The 20,564-nt window shown below is 39.6% G+C and overlaps 2 protein-coding genes across 3 annotated transcripts in view; both read left to right on the forward strand.

Annotated features, from left to right (window-relative positions):
• Positions 1-84: 84 nt before the first annotated feature.
• Positions 85-9,379, forward strand: CCDC107 (coiled-coil domain containing 107). The gene is made up of 6 exons (XM_065657553.1): positions 85-260; positions 3,644-3,849; positions 5,068-5,134; positions 6,384-6,474; positions 7,676-7,785; positions 8,401-9,379. The coding sequence occupies exons 1-6, from the start codon at positions 95-97 to the stop codon at positions 8,673-8,675; spliced, it is 915 nt and encodes a 304-aa protein (XP_065513625.1). The 5' UTR covers positions 85-94; the 3' UTR covers positions 8,676-9,379.
• A 3,209-nt stretch (positions 9,380-12,588) lies between these two features.
• CAPS2 (calcyphosine 2) overlaps positions 12,589-20,564 on the forward strand; it is a 31,472-nt gene continuing 23,496 nt past the window's right edge. Inside the window, exons 1-5 of one of the 2 annotated variants that reach the window (XM_065644946.1) lie at positions 12,589-12,686; positions 15,226-15,272; positions 16,534-16,579; positions 16,710-16,829; positions 19,885-20,058. In XM_065644946.1, the coding sequence (XP_065501018.1) occupies positions 12,609-12,686; positions 15,226-15,272; positions 16,534-16,579; positions 16,710-16,829; positions 19,885-20,058 (465 nt within the window). In that variant the 5' untranslated portion in view covers positions 12,589-12,608. The remainder of the gene's footprint in view (positions 12,687-15,225; positions 15,273-16,533; positions 16,580-16,709; positions 16,830-19,884; positions 20,059-20,564) is intronic. The other variant, XM_065644954.1, reaches the window with a different exon arrangement.

A 20,564-nucleotide genomic window follows, 5' to 3' on the forward strand; every position in this document is an offset into this window, starting at 1 on the left:
TGGGGGGCGCTGCGCCGCCGGGCGGGGAGCGGCAGCCGCGCGGGCGCCTCTCCCTCCCGCCGGGCGGCGGCTCGTTGGCAGGGAAGCGGCGGCCATGGTGCTGTCGGCGGTGCAGCAGGCGGTGGTCTCGGTGGTGCTGGTGCTCTGCGTCTTCGTCGCCATGCCCAGGATCTTCGGGGGAGGGGGCGGGCGGGCCGGCCGGTCTCCGCGGGGCGGCAAGGCCGGCCCCGGCCATTACGATCCCCGCCAGCACCGCAGAGGTAGGAGCCGTGGCGGGGCCCGAGGCCGCGCCGCCGTTCGGGGTTCCCGGCGGGGGCTGCTCGGAGCTGGCCCTGGCTCGGGCGGGCTTGAGGGCAGCCCACAGGAACGGAGCGGGCTGGGGTGCGGTTGGCGGGGGGCGCGGGTGTTAGTGCTGGAGTGTGTGCTCTGAGCTCCTCGCCTGAACCTTCCCCCTCCCCCGCCCTTGTATATTCTGCTTCTCTAGTTCGTTACTGTTTTGATTTCTATCAGTGTTCTCGTAAGAAAATTACTTTTGAATGCAGGTAACACCCTGTTATTGGAAGCGTATCTTAAGGGGGCAGTTTAGTGAGTCGTGCCTGCAGGGGCACAGTGAGTTACTCCAACAGATGAGTAGCTGTGAGGTGTCACAGAGAGGAAAAAATACACTGCGCCTATTAGAACTGCAACGAGGAAGCCAAGTGTTACTGCTAGGAAGCGGTAGCACAGAATCATATGGGAATTGTCAGGTAGTGTATTGGAAAAAGTCCAAGATGCTCTGCCCTGGTGAGACCACATCTGGAATATTGTGTCCAGTTCTGGGCCCCCCAGTTCAAGAAGGACAGGGAACTGCTGGAGAGAGTCCAGCGCAGGGCAACAAAGATGATGAAGGGAGTGGAGCATCTCCCTTATGAGGAAAGGCTGAGGGAGCTGGGTCTCTTTAGCTTGGAGAAGAGGAGACTGAGGGGTGACCTCATTAATGTTTATAAATATATGAAGGGCGAGTGTCACGGGGATGGAGCCAGGCTCTTCTCAGTGACCACCAATGATAAGACAAGGGGCAGTGGGTACAAACTGTAGCACAGGAGGTTCTACTTAAATGTGAGAAGAAACTTCTTCTCAGTGGGGGTAACAGAACACTGGAACAGGCTGCCCAGGGAGGTTGTGGAGTCTCCTTGTCTGGAGACATTCGAAACCTGCCTGGACACGTTCCTGTGTAACCTCATCTAGGTGTTCCAGCGGTGGGATTGGACCAGATGATCCTTCGAGGTTCCTTCCAATCCCTAACATTCTGTGATTCTGTGAATCACTGAATGGGCTAGAGAGCTTACTGCCTATTAAAGCTGGAGTAGTGTAAATGCATGTATGTTAAGCTATGTCAGTGTAGTCAGCAGAGGATGTAGCTCAAAGTTCAAAGGTCCACTTCCTTCTGGAAAATAAGAGAAAGCCTGCTTTCTTAAGGTAGCGCTGTGATTCCTTGATGGTGCTTTCCAAGGCATTGTAAACCAAGACAGTTGCTGTAATCCTCCAAATTATGTGTCTGTGCTTCTCCCTGGGAGTACGTTTCAAAGGCAGAAAAAGTGAGGCTTGAGCTGCTACCATGTTCTTCCCAGCTGATGTCAAACTTACTGTGCTTCATAAGCTCTAACCTGGCCTGTTTTGCTTGATTAACTTATATGGCAGCTGTCATTTTGTATAGATCAAATTCTTTTAAAACCAAAGCTTAAAAAAAGTAATCCTTTGCATGCCTCTGATTCTACTGATGTATTTTACTGCGTAAAATAAATTTCAGGCAGATTTGCTGTTCTCACCTGTCTGGGTTCTTCTTTTTTCCTGTTTGGCCAGTAACTCACTGCAGTTTCTTTTGTGGGATAAACTTGGTGCAGGACCCTGGACTCTGTTAAGGTTCCTCTGTACTAGGAAGCTGTTGTTTCCCTTGACTGCATTCTTATTTGTATAAGCTGTGGAAGTTTTTCCATCTGTGATATTAGTAAATCTCCTCATTTACATTAAAAACAAAGAACTGAAAGTAAGGAAAAAAAAGAGTGAGTGCAGACTTAAAACTTAGTAATCAATGGGAAACATTCTGAAAGGAGGAAGACTGTATGTGAGCTAAAATGCGATTTCCAGGTTAGTTAGTGCCATTTCAGTAAGTCTAAACGTGCTTGTCTTGAAAGGAGAATGTCTGCCTGAACTTCCATTAAATGATTAAGGTAGCTTGATTTCTGCCTGTATCAGCTAGAGCATTTATTTTTTGCAAAACTGTCCAGTTGCGTTTCGAGTTTCATGGGCAAGCACACAGATAAAAGGTCTACTCCAAATGCACTTTTCAAACTGATTGATAACATGTGGAAGAAGTCGCAGTAACGCCTGACACAACTGCAGAGCTCATAGCAAATGCTGCTATAGTCAGGGTAATCCACGAAAATCTGAAAAACTTTTCTGGCTAACCTGTTTTAGACAATTTAAAACACTGTTCAAGATCTCTTATCACAAAGTACCAACTTAGGTTAGCAGAATTACATTCTGTTTTCTCTTGTATTTGGAAGAAGCAGTAGCCAAATAGTTGGTTCACTGGGAGTTGTAACTTATGTTAATTTTTTCCTCTACCTGATTGTGGCTGTCTCTTGCACACTCCAGGTATCTTACTATAAATTCTTGAAATGCCATTATTTCAGTATTAATTGACAAGGAGTGATTTGTGTAATGGTCTTTTGTTTGGGAGTTTCGGTAGAATGTGAATCTTGTTTTATCCATACTCAGTTCTGATATATTAAATTATGATTAACTAGGTGTTCAAAGGGATTTGAAAGTATAAGTGTAGGCAGTCGGTTGAGATGTCACTGTAAAACTTCACAGCCTTCCAGTCACCCGCTGTCCGTCTCTGCATTCTTTAGCTGATAGCACTGTTTCTCATGTGCATGTCCCATGAACCCCAGATTTAACTACTAAATAACCTAATTCCTAAGTCAGGCAGTGACACTGGCTGTTCTTTCACCTGCTCCCTGTTCTGGCAGGCAAATTACATGCAAAAATACTTCAGACTTCCAAGGTTGCATCTCTTCGCTATTGTGTAATCTTTTCCTGCTAAGTTTTTGATTTGCAGAGGTACAGCACTTCTAAGCCTGTGGGAATATCCACATAACACAGAATTTACTGTCAAAATAACAAAAGCAGCAACACAGCATGTGTAATTCAATATTTTTTTTTCCTGGGACTAGACAATTAAGTTCCTACTTAACTCCTTTCTTTGTTACAGAGGAAAAATAGTAATTTCTAGCTGCTCTCAGCATTATCAATTGTTTCTCAGAGTATGCTTCAAGGCTTAAGTTGTTTCTTGTTACATCCACTTTTCTGTGGTTTGCTGTGGGTGTGCCAATGTCACTGTGAAAGAAGAAACTTAAAGAAACATAGATACTTAGTTTGAGAGTCTTTGCTACCTAGATTTAACTTTGAATTCTGTTAATGGAAGAGGGATTTTTAATTATTTTTTGTAACTTTATCTGGATGCAGGGCTGACCACAGCATCATAGAACAGTGATGAACAATGACAAGACAAAAACAATTTCATTCCAGTTGTGAAACTAGTTGGACTCTTAATTTCCTTTCTAACTTTGTCTTCTTTCTCTGAATTGAATTTTTTAAGGTAGTCCTCAGACAGTTCCTCAAGTTCACCTGAATCCAGGAAATTCTGACAGTTATACTTATCAGAATATTCAGCAGATGAGAAATGCAATGGAAAAAGAGATAAAGAATGAGAGAACAAAGGGAAATGGTAGAGAGTTAGCCTTCACCCTCATGCCGTTGTATGCTCTTGGAGTGGGAGTGTTTGCAGCATACAAATTTCTTAAGGTAAGCCATAAGAAAAGCATTAAATTATTGAAATTAGAAGGAAGTGTAACTTGTTTTTTGTATTTTTTTTTCTTCTTCCAATTCTGAGCCCATGTATGTGGTTGTCCAAAACCCATTTCTTGCTTGGTTTGACTTTGAATGTGAGCTCCAAAACTAAAATTATAGCATATTTGATTCTTCCTTATGAAGGCTTCTGACTTATCTTTTTTTAGGCACTTAAATAAATTAGTATCTTACACTCCTCCTCACCTTGCCCCCACCCTCGAATAAGAATCTGAGAACCTAAAGAGTGCTGTTACCTGAGGCTGTAACTTAAGCCTCACAGGTATTTCTCTTCCTTTTCATTCTTCAGAATGAGATTGAGTATGTGAAGGAGATGGATGATTCCTGCAGAGTAATAGTATTAGGTGAGCAATTAGATAGAAGAGCGAGTAGTCTAGACCTTTTATTTGGACTTCTTACTTGGTCATGCAGATGCAGCTGCAACATAGACTTATCCATGAAATGTGATACTTTTCTACAATTAGTAAATTAAACAACAATTTTAAAATATCAGTCTCGACATGTCTCATTTGTAGTAAGAGATATTATAGCACTTGCAATGCTGAGAGTGCACCTGGAACATTGTTGCTTGCCTTCAGGGAAAAAACCCTTAAAGCTGAACAGCACAGGAGACAGCATTTTCATTTCCATAATCAGTTTCATATTGTCTCCTCCGTGAGAAAAATACAACAGCTTAGCAAGATGAACATAAAGGCTGAGCAGTTTGGTTTTATAAATAGATTTAATTAGGTTGTAAATGAGATTTGAACATCATAAACCTAATATTTTGTGTGTTACAACATTTTACACTTCTGCTTGCGGTACTGAAATGTAAATATTTTTATAATACCATCTTTATTACTTTAAGAAAGAAGTTTTACCTCCTAGTTAATGGTAGGAGACTGGATCAAGTAACCTAGGAGGTTCCTTCTGTCCATTTTTGAAAACTGAAGTCGAAATAGCAACTACTTTTTCTTACAACTTTTGTCAGTCAGGTTGTCATGGATTAAAAGCAGAAGTGTTAGTTTAAGATAGGAAGAAGGCATGGCAGAAAAAAGGTTCCCTTAATGCAGCACATTTTTGTGGTTGCTGTTTAATTTTGGTAAATTTCTAAATGCATTTTTTTTAATACGCAAATAACAATGAAGTTTTTTAATGTGATTGTGTTTGGTAAAGATGAAGTCACATGAAGAAAGTGTCTCCAAAAAGGAAAAAAGTACAGAAGACAAGGCAAAGGAAACAGGTAAGATACCCCTTGAGAACGCATATGTTCACCAAAAATGTGTATTTCCTGCGGGAACAAGCTACGCATTTTTGATGATGCAATCTAGCTAAATGAGAACAATCTTTTAAGTTACTTATGTGCAGTTAGGAACCTACAGAAAAACACTTTGTTATTTTATATATTTGAAACGCTTGAAAACTCCAGATGGTAATATTCTTTAAAACAGCCACAGTAATAATAGTATGTTTCTCTGCCTTTTAATGTCTGATGTTTTTGTCACCTAAGACCCATTCAGTTTTCTTCAGTACAATAGGATGTTTAAAATGGACGTGATACTCTTTAGAATTAATACACTATTTAAAAAGGATATAATGATCTGCTTTAGAATTAAACTGTATTGATGGTGGAACAGTATGGATAAACAATTGTAGAGACTGCTGAATTTCTGGGCCAAATTAGAGAGCTGTCAAAAACATTCACTGTTTATAGAAGAGATACAATAAACAGTACCATCTTTTTCTTTATGATACACAGTACTCTTGACTGTCTGATTGAGTCTATTCTGCATGTGCCAAGAAGTGGGCTTTCCTTTGGAGAAAAAGTTATGGCACATCAAAGTTGAGCTGTTTTCATACTTTTTTGCCCCTTGTATAGATACATTTTTAGTTAATTGAACAACTAGCAGCCTCTTTTAGTGCCTGTCTACACCAGATCTGTAATCAGGTTCAGCAAAGATTTGCTACAGTGCCTGCTCACCATCCTTGCATGTTGCATTCTTCTTTCTTCAATTCAAAGTTTAATAGTACTTCTGGAGGAGTTACTCCTCTCAACTGTACTGCATGAAGCATTGGATATATTTGCAAGGTGTGAGTGGGCAAATTCATTACAGTATGCTAATTAGAAATACACTACTTATACCTCAGGAAGTCTTGTAACTTCACAGTTTTTGATTCTGGAAAGGTGGGAGCCATGTTCTCGCGCAGTTTTTACCAAAGTGTGCTCTGTTTGGGCACTGTTGGAGACAGGTTATTGGATGAGAAGGACTTTTGGTCATACGTAGTAAGGCTTCTGTTCTTACCCCCACCATTGGCTTTTCATATTCTAGAATTTTATAGAGAAAAAAACTTCCTATTTTTGAATCTGCTCAACCAAAAATAAAAATTAATATCCTTTTGGTATTGTAAATACATTTCTTATAATGTTCTGTCTCTCCTGCCCCCTGCTCCCCACTTCCCTCCTTTTTTTTTTGCTTTTGTTTTTTTGTTAGAGCATCAGCTTTTAGAACTGGAACAGCACCTTGCACAGACAGAGAAAATGTTGAATTCTTTATTGACTCAGTTGGATCCACTATCAAACTGGTGAGTTTTTCTAAAACATCTGTTACTGTTTTCTGTAAACTGAATTTCTCCAAAATGTTAACAAAGAGTTCTTAAAATGTTCCTTATATATAGGTAGGGAACAGTGTTTAGGAAACTTCTTTAATTACTTTTTGTTTCTGTAGCGTTTTGCAGGTAATACCTCTTCAGCAATTTGCAGTCTTTTCCACAGGCACCTCCTATCTCTCGTTGACCCAACATATGCAAAAGCTCAGATTTACAATCAAGTTACTATGGCTTAATGATTAATTAGATTTCTGGTAGCAGAAGGAGTTTCTTACTTTTGATACAACTAGAAGACAAAACTAGTTATGAAGGTATAGCAGCTTATTTTTGTGTCTGGAAATGAACCTGTTAAGGGTGTCAAACTGATTTTCACTGGGGACCACATCAGCCTCGCGGTTGCCTTCCAAGCGCCGAATGTAATTTTAGGACTGTATAAATGTAAAATTATATTTGGCCCTTGGAAGGCAACCGCGAGGCTGATGTGGTCCCTGGTGAAAATGAGTTTGACACCCCTGTGTTAAGTGATTGTGTGTGTATCAGGGAAATATGACTTCTCTGTAGTAGTATAACAAGAGAATAAGTAATATAACCTCCTTGTAGTTTTAGAGAAGTTCTTTTCTTAAGAAGCTAAGGCCTTACCCATCTACTGGAAATAAAAATATCCATGCAGTCTGTTTTATGTAGACTGACATCCTTCATGAAGCCTAGTTTAAAACATGCAGAATTTCATGATTGTTCCTCTAGTGTACTGAACTTAATATGTGCTGGAACTATTAAGCACAAATTCACCGACCTATTTGCCTAACCAATTTCTAGTAGTGATGAGGAGGAGAGAGAGTAAACAAAATCTGAAATAAATGAGAAAATCCTCTGAACTGTAACATTCTATGTTAGGCATTGTTTACTTTCGATAATAGTTTCTTTCAGTAGTCATTATTCAACATTGGCCATTGGGGTTCCAATGTTAGAATTCAGTGACTAGATTATTCAGGAGGTGTATGTGATGGGTTGCCCACTTCTCAAGAGACAGTTCTCAAAGAAAAACTTGACGTAAACGTTTTGCTAACTTCACCATGGTATTTATCCATGGAAGGAAATGTTACAATCTTATGCATGATTATGAAGCACTCACTTCCAAGGAAATCTTTCAGCAGTTGACATCTGTCTTTTTTTCTAGTGTTAATGCTTTAGCTTGTGAGCAGAAAGATGAAATAATGACACAGCTTCAATCAATTAGACGACTGATGAAAGAAAGTGGATTGGATAAATCAGAAAACAAGATGAAAGGTACTTGGATTTCCAGCAGGATAGATAACAAAGTAGTTTATATTTTAGAAGATTAAACAGGTCTTACTATGGTAATGTTCATCTCCAACATCTTGGGTAATGTCTGTGGAATTAATTTTATCCTGGAGGAGTACCATTCTTCCTGTTTGAGGTAAATCTAATTTCAAATTTTTGATACGTCATAATTTTTTTTAAGAATAGGTGCTAGAAGACATTGAATTAGGATAGACCACACAGCCACGTTCTGCTTTGTTAAAACTGGCTTCTTGAATGTGAGTTCCTGAGTGGTCTGTTGGTATTGGACTAACTTCAGTCTGAGGAATCCCAGATGGGGACCTCTGAGGCTGTTGAGTAATGTTTGCATAATACACTAAACAGCAAATTGTATGTTGGTTTCAACTGGAGACTTCCAAGAGCTGCATAGTAGCCCAAGAGAAATCTTAAGTGTTAAGAATGTTTAATTAGAAATTTGGGGAGTTTTTGCAGTAGTTGAGTCTTAATAAAAGAGAGAAAACAAAAAAATATATATATATTCTTCTTATAAACTGACCCTGAAATTTGGAGCCTTTCTAGTAATTTAAACTTTGATTTTGATTTTTTTTTCTGTATTATAAGGTGCTAGCCACATTTGTACCGAAAAACTTGAAGATCTCATTCAGTCATTTGCTGAACATTCTCAAGAGAAAGAAATGGATGGCAGAGAAGATGATAGTAATGAAGATTTGCTTGAAGATGTTGATAATGATGACAAAATAGAAGAGCATGAATTATGTGATGAATGTGAAATACTTCAGTTTGGGCCAGATGAGATAGAAGACCAAGAAATGATAAAGAAAGATGCCATTGAATCCGAAGAGATAGGACTGAGGAGACGTAATAGATATGAATGAAATCTACATATGTAAAACTTTCAAAAGTTTATGAAATATTTTTTTCTAATGTTGTATGCACTTTAAACTGTTTTGAATGATGTGCACTGCTATATGCTTTAAAAAGATGGGTGAAATACTGTCTGTGCTCTTATCTGATGGTTCTGTAACTGACTTCAGTGGCAGCAGAATTTTACTCGGGATGTTTACATATTGTTTTCTATTTATTTTTTTCCTATAAAAATACTAGTGCACTCTGTATATAATGCACTGTAATTATATCTGATGCTTCACTAAAATATTAGAATATCTTGTAATTAAGACTATAAGGAATAGATGTTTCGTAAATGTTTTGTAACTAGTAAGCACGGTGCCACTTGAACCGTGACTTTCTTGAGTTAATTAAAGAGCATGCACTGATGAATTTAGCTCTTTGTGGAAAACTTACTTCTGGGAGGAATGAAAAGCAGTGTGGGTTAAGTCTTAGAGATGCATTCATAGTCAAGTTTCTTTGTTTGGAGAGAGAAATTTTGTGACACGATTTTAAAGTAATTATGTCCAAGTTTGCTGTCTCCTCAGGAATACTTGTATAGTTTTGTGTGTCAATTTAAACCTTAATGCATTACAATGGATGACTTGATTTCTTCCCGACCTGTCACTGGTTAAAATCAGCAGCTGCCTAATAATTGATTGATACCCATTAGTACTATATCCCTGTTTCATATTTATTTTAACACAATAGAACCTGGACTTTTGGTTCATTGTAGTACACTTTTTCTTACATTGGTATCAACAGATGTATGGCTATATATCATTGAAGAACTGTGGGGCTTGTGGGTTTCTTTTTTCAATACATTATGCCAACCTCATAGAGGCTTTTGTAGGTCAGTGTTAAGAAAACCTTTTTTATTTTTTACTTTGCCAGACTCATTTTGTCCATACCTTTATTTTCTACTTATTTTTTGTTCACTTAAGGCACATGCCTTTGGAACTGACACCCTTTAATGACAGCAATTACATTAGAGGTAGATCTGACAGAACAATGCTGTTAAATTTTCTGTTTTATAATTGTACAGCTTTTAAGTAGGCCAGTTACAATGCCTGAACTCTTTTGCCATCTTTGTTCCTACAGGAAAATAACACGTAGATTTGTTTTTCTGGGGGAAATGTACTGTAGTTAAAGGGACCAAAACTATTACTGTGTCACTCACTGAAACGGAATGAATTGTTCATTCATGTGTAGAAACATGGTACATCTTTGGTTCTAAAAATGGATCACACAGGCTTGGGAGGAGCAGCATATAGAAATGCATCCTTAGTATCAGTGTATTAGTTTTACAGTAAGTGAGATTTTGCCTAACTGTGGAAAACTAACTGATCAAAAAGTCAGGGTTTTATAAGAGGTGACAGATTTTTTTCCCAAGACAGATAAATCAGAACTGGTACTTGGACACAATTTGATTTTTAAAAATAAGTAGGTCTGAAGTAGGTCTGGTCATTCAGGACAACTGGAACTGTTTAAAAAGAATAGCAATTTCATAGAGGCTGTAGTCTGAGATGACTAGTAAGGGTTAATAAAGTGAACAGAAACTAATTTTCAAGCCTTTGATCAGAAAGAATGAAGGAATAGGAACCAAGTGTGCTGCACTGCCACAGTGTTTGCTGTTTGTGGCTCCATCGCTCGCTCCGGTGTGGGTGCAGTCCCGGAATCATAGACTGTCCTGAGTTGGAAGGGACCCACAAAGATCATCGAGTCCAACTCCTGTCCCTGCATATGACAACCCCACAGTTCACACCATGTGTCTGAGGACATTGTCCAGTCTCTTCTTGAACACTGTCAGGCTTGGGGCCGTGACACCTCCCTGGGGAGCCTGTTCCCGTGCTCCACCACCCTCTGGGTGAAGAACCTTTTCCTAATGTCCAACCTCAACCTCCCCTGGCACATCTTCCTGCTGTTCCCTCGGGTTCTGTCATTGGTGCCCAGAGGGACCTGTCTTCCAGGCGCTGCCACCATTGCTGGTGACATTCTTACCCACAGGACTTCACTGCCTCACCAGCGCTGTGGCTTTCCTGTTCGCTAGCCTTTGGATGCTGCTGCTACCTGAAGCCTTTTAGCTACTTCTGGCTAATTGCTGTATTTCTCACCCAGCGCTGCAGACATTCACCGGGAGCCCTTTCGCTGCTATTTTGAAGTCTCCGATGTCAGCAGGCTGGGTTTGTCTGGAACACGAACCTGTGCGACGCCGAAGCGCCCCGGTGCTCCCAGCAGGTGTGCTCGGGGCCCGCAGAGCACCGGCTGCCGGGGCACGGCTGGCGGACTGGCAGGCGGGCGCGGGGCGGGATGCTCGGGCAGCCGCACCCCCGGCAGGGCACTTCCTCAGGAGGAGCGGGGAACTCGCCTTCCCCGCTCAGCTGAGGCGGAATCTTGCGAAACTTCGGTGCGAAGCCTGGCTCAGATTGGCCCCTCCGCGCCGCTGTAGGGCAGGCGGAGGCAGGGGCGGCGCCGCGGGGCGCAGGCGCGGGCGGGAGCGGCTCCTGCCCGTCGGGCCGCGGGCAGGTAGGGCGCGGGCTGCGCGGCGGGGCGCGGTTGCCATGGAGACGCGCGGGGCCCGGTTGCCATGGAGACGCGCGGGGCCGGGCCCTCCGGTGGGACCCCCTGGGCCCTGCCCCAGTGAGCTCCCGGGAAAACGCAGCGTTTCCGTGGCAATGTCGGAGCCCATCATGTTTATTCCATCTCTTACAGCGTTAATGTTTGTGATAAAGTTATTTCAGTGTGTAAACTCTTAGATACAACACCACTCACTTTTTCCTGTGCCTTCAATTGGGAGGATGCTACATTTCGGTAAGAGCATGAAGTCGTGTGAAGACAGGAGGGAGACCTTATTGCTGTCTACAACTACCTGAAAGGAGGTTGTAGTATGGAGGGTGTTGGTCTCTTCTCCCAAGTAACAAGTGATAGGACAAAAGAAAATGGCCTCACGTTGGACCAGGGGAGGTTTAGATTGGATATTGGGAAAAGTTTCTTCACAGGCTGTCAGGCATTAGAACAGGCTGCGCAGGGCAGCGGTGGAGTCACCATCCCTGGAGGTGTTTAAAAGATGTAGAGAAGAGGCTTTTAAGGACATGGTTTGGTGCTAGAATTAGGTTATGGTTGGACTCAATGATCTTAAGGGTCTCTTCCAACCAAAATGATTCTGTGATTCTTCATTTTAAGCGCTCCAGGGAAGGGGATATGGCTGGGAGGCTGGCGGGTTGGCAAGCTGCTCTGTGGCCAACTCCGAGTAGGCCCTGCAGTTGTGCCGCTGCTTGGTCAAGGAAAGGACACTTGGGAGTTAAAACACATAGTAGATAGAAATGGGGTCAACTTTCGTGGATGGTGATTTGAAAACTGAGCGTCTGACTCCTGGGAACTAAAAGATAGGCTTTTGGTTCAAACCTGTCTGGGCGGAAAGAGAAACCAGCAGAGCAGAAGATGGCATTACTGATAACAAGTCACTGTGGAGCTCTCAAGGCCTGCTGTGTGCCAGGAGGGCTCTTACGTCTCCCTGAAAACGTTTAATCCCAGGGCATGGTGCAGCTGAGAGCCAGGCAGCAGCTGAGAGTGAGGAGTAAAAAAGGCTGGATGTTTTCAAGGGGTAGCAAATCAGTAATGCTGGTATGAGAAGGTATGAAGAAAAAGCATGAGGGAAAGAGGGAGTTAAACTTGAGGCAAAGAGGTGAATTTGAACAGGTATCTGGTTAAGTATTAGTAAGGAAATACTGAAATTAAGAGGTAGTGAAATAGGGAACCCAGCAACATTTCATAGATTGCTGAAGTCAGTACCCACATTACTGGTCATAGTCACATTCTTTCTAATGCAATATTTATTTACAGAACTACTTATATAAAAGATACATTATTTTATTTGTAGCTTTTTTTCCCCAGCTTATTCTGAAGGTTGTCATTGAATTTGCATGGATTTGGAAGTTAGAGGAGTTGCTGCGTCCCATCGAAGGCAGGCTCAGCTGTCATCGATGGGGAATAAACGTCAGGTATGTTAATGGAAAGCTTGTGGTTGTTTTCCTTCTGTATTTTGACATTTTTACAAGTATCTTAATCATACTTCAGAAGGATTTTAGTTTGAGGTTATAATGCATTCTGTAGAGAAGGAAACTTTTGAAGAAATTATTTTTGTCAGAAAGTGATAGTTTAGTACAACAGCTTCTCAAGTGAAGGAGAAAATTTCCAGTAAAAACAGCTGTCCCAAAATAACTGATGTTCTGGGCACTTAGCTAGGATGTGAAGGGCTTGGGAACAAACTAGTGCTTGCAATTAAGTGCAACAGAGACTTGAACCTGTTCTGTGTGCTGCTGGCTCAGACTGTTGGTGAAACTGGTAACAGGTTTTTCCATGTTTTTGTTTTACAAGACAGCAAGAAAGTGAAGCAACTCCTAAACCATAATTTCCAAAGACATGATTTCAAATTAATGTGTAAAATGAATCTCAGCGCTCTGCATTCATTAGGAATATCTGGAAAACAGAATTCCCCTTCATAATAATGTTTTAAGTTAGGTGTGCAACCTTCACAGGATCACTGTAGCGGAAACTTTGAGGTTAACTTTTGAAAGCCTGATGAGTAAAAGCACGATCTTGGGTTCTGAAGGCCATTGTTGTTATTATAGCTAAGATAAATATTGACATTTTTAATAACAGTTGATTTTTCTCACAGAAATTGTGTACTTTAGGCCCATGATGTAAAGTTAATTGGTACTCTTCCCTCAGCCCCCAAGCACCCATTTAACTTCCTTATTTGTTGGATGACCGCATGAGGAATTCTTGGAGTTTGACTGCCAAGTTGCTGTTTTCCTTGTTTGTTTGATTTGGAATGAAAAAAGGACCTTTTGTAAACAATATCACATCAGTTTTATAATGTTACCTTTTAGCCCGTCTCTTAAGAATTAAATACCTGTATACAACAAGCGCATTTGGAGTATTTAGTATATAGGTCAGGGGTGTCAAACTCATTTTCATCAGAGGCCACATCGGCCTCGTGATTGCCTTCAAAGAGACGAATGTAATTTTAGGACTGTATAAATGTAGAAGTAGTGAAAATGAGTTTGACACCCCTGGCTTAGGTTGTAAAAGAAAATAAATGTCCATTGCTCTGTAATCTCTCACCTCTTTTTTTCTTCTCTTTCTTGTGCCTCTCAGTTTTGAAATTTAGACTCCCTAGTCCATCAGATTCTCGGTGGCTTGCAAAAATAAAACATGGATTAAAATTAGGTTGATACTATGTGCTTCATCTCATAAATGTGGACAGTTTTCAGGATGATTTTTTGCTTGCTTTCTTCATGATCGTATGACTTCTGGAAAAGGAATTACATTAAGACTTTAACGTTTAGAATGTGGTATGTTCTTTACCTTATCACGGTTGAAGTAGTACAGAAAAAATGGATGTTTGTGATTTAATGCGCTACATTTAAGTTTTAAGAGTAAGACTGAAGTGTGTTAGATCTCTTAACGGCTTTTAACATATTTGACCACAAGGTGGTGGTATTTAGTATGTGCGACCTTTCCGGAGGGAAACTTTTTTTTTTCTTTTTCTAAACCTGGACAGCCGTTTTTGAGGGCACTAGAGGGTAGTGTTGCTGAACTGTGAGCTGCGTTTTCAGGAGCAGGCGACAAGTGTGTGTGGCAGGAAGGGAATGACAGTTTTGTGACTGCTCTGAAGTCGTGAGAGGTGTTAGGGCACCGCTGAGATAGGATGTCTGCACAGTTCAGACTGTGATGCTGAGATGCTGAGCTGAAGAGGGTGAAAACAAAGATGCTGGCCCTGGTTCAGAACATCCCCAAACAACATTTTGTTCCAGATTGGGAGGCCAGATGGGGGAATTGTTCCAAAGTGCTTTCCCCAGACCAACTGTCTTCCCTAGGGATTTGCTGTTGGCTCTTTTCGGTAGGCCGTAGAGGGGGTAGGTTGAGCTTTGGCTGGAATTTTTTCTTCTTGCTATGCTTTTGCTCAGTTGATTTTGGAGATCTGTGTGGTATACAGCCACGCAAAATTGTGTGAGTACACAAGCTGCCTAGTCATCATCATGTGCTGCTGTACTAAAGCTCATGATACAGTTACAGCAAATCTCAGGGCTTTTTTGGGGTCTGAGTAGCTCCACGTGAGCCAGCTGTCTGTCGCTGTTGTTTTGGTTTGAGGGTTGTCTGAGGGGGTGATTCTCAACAAACAAGGGCCATGTGACCAAAACCCTTGTGAGCAGGGATTCTACAAAGTCTCAGGGACATGGATTATTTTTAGTGCATTATTAACAGCGGACATGGATACTATCTGGATTATGGTTTCTTCATGGCTGGAAATCTTCCTGTCGTGGTCAATAATCAGTCTTTCAGTCTTATGATCTGTAAGAGTCAACTTTCAATGAAAAACTTTTGTTTTGTCCTTTTGTTAGTAGCATTGCAGTCAAATATGTCAAACACATACTTTGAGTCATTGATTTTAAATATTCCAGGGAAGTTGAAAGGGAAAACTGTGTATTTTAATCCTGATCCCTGTAGGTATGTAATAATGTGTCATTCTTTTAGGGTTGGAGACCAGATACACGGGCTAGTCATGGTCCTCGCCCACCAGAGTAAGTCTTCTTCTATTTCTGATCAGTTTGTATAACTGTGCATTATTAATGCAATGCAATCACATCTGTATTGGTATGCAACTTGGTGTTCCAAGAAATTTATCATCATAGGCTTGTTTTCTGTGATTTTATATTTAGAATAGAATTTTTGATGCATTATTTACATTGAAATTAAGTTGATTTACATTTGGTTGAGCTTAATGGTAGAGCTGTATTCAGGGCTTATACCTAGTCTTTCTGGAATATTTTTAATATAGTAGTCTGCAAAAAGAGAAAAACTTTTTCTTTTTTTTTTTTTTTTGCTTTAACTATTAGCCTTCTTTGCAGGTATTACAATAAAAATGATAGAGAAACTGTTGCGAAGGGGTTTTACAAGCAAAGGGAAATTTTGTACAGTGTCTGTAAAATTTAAAACCTTGTAGTTACTTCTGCAGATAGGCAACGTCTGCTATTCTAAGGATTATGTTTGACAGTTTAGTTTGTTGGGTTTTTTGTTAACTGAAATGCCTTAAAGCCAATATATCTCTACATTATTTTACAAGTATGTGTGACCATGGCTTTGGATTGTTCATAATGAAATCAAAGAATATAAATTTCTGTGTACCATCAGTCATTCTTTAATAAAAAAGGACTGAAAATTAAGGACCTCTCTAATTCTAAGAAGTAATCTTGTTATAACAAGATTCCGGAGTATACTTGGAGTAAAGGCAGAAGACATGGAGATGCTTTGATGAATTGGGAGATGTTTTCATTTTGTTAGCACAGTGGAAGCCAAATGTACTTCAGTATTTCATTCTGCTTAATCTCTTCCAAGAAGTTGGGAAGGTTTGCATCCCAAGGAGCTGTTCCTTCCCTGTTGCCTCTCTGGCAACTCTTTATAGAGGGATTTTGCCACAGATCTGCTGTGGAAAACAGGACTAAGGAGTCCCTGATTTATGATCTTGTTGCAGCAGCTCCTGCTGGAGAGTGAAGAGAAGCTGGAGTGGCCGTGCTGGGAGTGAAAAAGGGCCTTGCAGAGGCCCTTTTCAGCTGCCGGGGTGCTCTACGCTTGGGGAAAAGCTCGCTGGCCGGTTTCTGAGCTGAAGCACAAGAGACTATTAGAGGTTTGCCAAGTAGGCTGTCTCCAATTGCAGGGAAACTGTTCCTAGCAGGGAAATTTTTGTGAAGGAGCTGATAATAATAACTAATAGTCAGTTTGCTTTTACTGTAATTTAAAAATAAGAGGAAGTATTACTATTAAATTCCTTTCGACTTCCTGCAGGGTGCCATGCCTAGATCTGGGCAAGCTGGGAGATTCTGATGAAGAGGTAATTATAAATTAATTCTGTCCCGAATAGTTTTTAGAATTCATGTAGTTCAGGAGTTTATAAAAATACCACTGTAAATATAAACCGATTACGATTACTTGTCTTTTTTCTTCTTTTTCTGTAATTTTAGGATGGAGACTCTTATATACCGTACAGTGGAAGTTATCCTCCTACATGCACTCTAGATTCATCTTCAGATTGGAGAAGGTCATTGCAGACACCACATGCACAGCATCGTCAGGCTCAACAGGTCAGTCTGTTTTTACAAATAAGAAGTAATTTAGAAAACCATACTTAGCATTATTATACAAGTTCTCTTTATTTCTTTTGGTTAAACTCATATTTCAAAGTTCTATTGGTCCAGAATAGTTTTGTTGAAGTACTTTTTACTGAGAAACCTCTAGAATATTTTAAAAATCCTATTTTCTTAAATACCTTAGCTCTTTTTTGTTGGTTGATACACTCATCTACTTCATCATACTTATTTTTGAAGAGGTATATTAATAGCTAGCTTTATCAACAATTTGTCGAAGCAACTGAAAAATGTAATACTTTTGAGGTAGTGCGTGACTTTGGTTTATCTTTCTAAACAAAATGGAACTTAGAGAAATAATAAAGATAAGATCAATAGTAGTCAGTAAGCATCTGAAGAAAAAACCATAAATTTACAAACAGTAAGTATTATTCGTATGGAAAGATAGTTACTCATGGTGAAAAGGAGACTTTTGGAGTTACGTGACACTATTTGATAGGGTTTTCCTTAAGTCTCTTGTCTTTGAAACAGAACTGTGATGTTAACTTTCAGAATTAGGTTCAATTTGTCAGAACACTTCTATTGTAAAATTTTTTTATCACATATCAGCTGTTTTTTTCCCTATATGACTTAAGAAACTTGATCATCACTGATCTTAGGTGACTTATAAAGAAAATCACTAGTCCAGATGCCAACATTCTGGTTTATATTACAGTACACCACTGTTAAAGATCTATATTCTCTATAATAAGTTTAAGAATGAATTTAATTACTCAGTTATTTCAATTATTCTATGAATGTAGGAAAACATTTCCTTTGAACTCTTATATCTGAATTAAATTTGAAAAAGTGAATGTGACCATTTTTATTTGATCATTGGTACATATTTAATTTCTCTTTTCCTTTAGTTTAAAAAGGTATCTATAAAATCTTGTCGGAAGAAAATAGAGGTAAAGTAGCTGAAAAAACATACACTGACAAAATAACATTAGCAACTCAGTAGTAGAGTAGTATAGTATATGATCTGAAAATGTAATGTTTTAACTTATTTTGTGTGACAGGAACTAGCTTAATGGAGAGACTATTTTAAATGTGCTGTCATTCCATCAGTAGTTTGAGTGTTTAAAATGTGATAATTAAAGGGAAAATGCTGAAGCACTGCAAACAGGAGTCTTCTGTTTGTAGTCTCTATATATTTGAGAGATTAGATAGCTGGAGCTTTAAACTAATTCAGGAATGCTACCTACACAATTATTTTCTTTCATAATTGTGCACCATACATAATAATGGTAAAAATCTTACTAGTACATTTTTATTTGGTTAGGGTGCAGGAAATATCCTAACTTATCAATGTTATCTCTTTTTGGAAGAATTAGAAAATACGCTGTTTAAAAATCCATTCTTGTAAAAATATTTAACTTATGTAAACCTAAGAAGTACGCTGAGTGTTTTTAAAACAGAAACGTAGCTAGAAAAAAACCCCAACAATTATTAATTTGTACATAACCTATGCCCCTTGAAACAAATAATATAGTGACTTGTGTGGCAGGACTCCAAATTGGCTGGAGCGCAAGAAGAATCTGCCAAGAACATAATTTTGTGTTCCCTATATAACCAAATGGTTTATCAACTTGGAAAAAAATGGGCATTTAAATAAAAACTGAAATGGTTAAGTGTTTTATTTTTTTTAAAGCAATGGACAAAGAATGTAGTACTTCTCAGAATGTCTATGTGCTCAACATAGGTATTTATGCATGTCTTAAGATACAACTGTGACCATGTAACTGCAGAAAGGTTATTTTCCTCTGCACTGCATTGTAAGCATGCACTGCAACTGTACTTGAGTTGCTATACTCTTTTTAGGTCTCTGCCTACAATTTCATCACTTGCTTTACCATTTTGTTGAAATATAACGTTCTTACATATAGTTCTGTCCGGCTGCAGGAAGGCTAATGAAAGGTTGGTGTGGCTCTGTCTGTTTCTCGAGGTCTTTCTCTCTTTCTTCTCTGCTTTCCTTTATATCATTTTACTACCTTTCTGTCTTCATTATGTCTTGAATGCTGAAGTGCTGAATGTGCAGGATTATATCTTCTGTTCACTTACCCTCTTTTGCTCTCCCTCTCTCTCTTTTTGCCTGACTTTTTTCCCCCTTACTTTTTGTGGAGAAGATTTTGAAGCAGTTCTAAAATATTTTAATGTATTCCTCTGAGTGGCCTTTATTTCTGCATTGCTTGCTTCTGGGGTCCTGACTGAACATTCCTTTAGCAAGACATATTCCAGCTTCTTCAGTAAAAGACTGTGTAAGTAAATCTTCCCAAAATAGGTCACTTTGGAAGAATAATTTAAATACAGTCCCTGTCATTCAGGACTTAACCAGTGAAGGGATGTGGATCCTCTTTTGCATGAGAAAGCTGCCCTTTCAAGAACATAAATATTTTGGGATTCTGAGAACCGATTTTCTAGAATGGGACTGTTACACTGTTGTTGAAAGATGAGGTGTGTCAAGTAGAGATGCTAGACAAAGCGATCTTAATTTTGTTAGCATTGAAGGAATATCACTTAAACATTGAAGATGTTAGTTATTCAGGAAGAGAAAGAAGAAAGGGATGTGAAGTTAGGAAGGTACTTAGGTGGCTCCACAGCCTTTTCCACTGATATTGTTCTAGGGAAGGAAGTCTCAGTACGAATACTCATCTGCCATCCACGAATATTAGAACTTCTGATTGAAAAAAATCCATCAGCCCATTTTCAGCCATCCGAAATAAAATGTCAGAATTTCCATCTTATAGGACAGAACCCCTCTATCTTGGCTTCTCTCCTTAAAAGGGATGTAAAACCATTTGGCTGTGTACTTTTTAGATTAAAAGATGGCAACATATGAAGGACTCAGTGAAAATTAAGCCTGGATATACAGTCATATTTGCATTATTTTCTTAATGTGAAGCATAGTGTCAAGAAGTTTCAGAAGTTACACTGGATGGGAATTATAATAGTGCTGCTACCATTCAATAGATCAACCAGAGGCTTTTATATTGATTATTCTTTGCTTTAGCATTCTGTTTTGGAGCAGAAGACAATACCAGAAAATCTGCCATCCCCAGCAGACAGATATAAACTGAAGTATCGTCAGTATGAAGCAGATATGAAGGAAGAATATAAGCAGTATTCTCAGAGAATTGCAGAAAAGAAAAAAGAACACCACCAGTGTCCAGAAGCTTCAATAAAGGTAGCTGGCAAATAAGTAATTGCATTTTTAAATAGCAAATGTATGCTGGTATTTAGTTACAGTCTTTGGAGAGGTTTGCATGTGTGGGTAATTAATTTCTTCCATGTTTTTATCATAAAGAAATAAAAATGTGTGATTTTGGCATCTAATTATGAATAGAAACTAAAATATAGGAAGCTTGTTTCAGTTGTTTCAGAATGAAAAACTGAGGTCCTCTGAGAATCTAAATATGCTTGTATTCTATGATAAGATATGTAACTTTTGTCCTCATAGTGCATCTCTATCCTGAGCATGAAGAATAGCATAGAATCATAGAATAGTTTGGGTTGGAAGGGACCTTCAAAGTTCATCTAGTCCAAACCCCATGCAATGCGCAGGGACGTCTTCAACTAGATCAAGTTGCTTAGAGCCCTGTCCGGCCTGGCCTTGAATGTTTCCAGGTATGGGGCATCTACCACCTCTCTGGGCAACCTGGGCCAGAATTCTACCACCCTCACTGTAAAAAA

This window comes from Caloenas nicobarica, chromosome 1, assembly GCF_036013445.1.
Source record: "Caloenas nicobarica isolate bCalNic1 chromosome 1, bCalNic1.hap1, whole genome shotgun sequence".
NCBI classification, from domain to species: domain Eukaryota; kingdom Metazoa; phylum Chordata; class Aves; order Columbiformes; family Columbidae; genus Caloenas; species Caloenas nicobarica.

What these genes read in the sequence shown, in the direction of transcription:
- CCDC107 (XM_065657553.1), top strand. Translation starts at nt 95, where the DNA reads ATGGTGCTGTCGGCGGTGCAGCAGGCGGTGGTCTCGGTGGTGCTGGTG. An exon ending in CAGCATACAAATTTCTTAAG is followed by an intron (nt 3,850 to 5,067) that starts GTAAGCCATAAG and finishes TGTTTGGTAAAG; the next exon opens with ATGAAGTCACATGAAGAAAG. An exon ending in AGACAAGGCAAAGGAAACAG is followed by an intron (nt 5,135 to 6,383) that starts GTAAGATACCCC and finishes TTTTTTTGTTAG; the next exon opens with AGCATCAGCTTTTAGAACTG.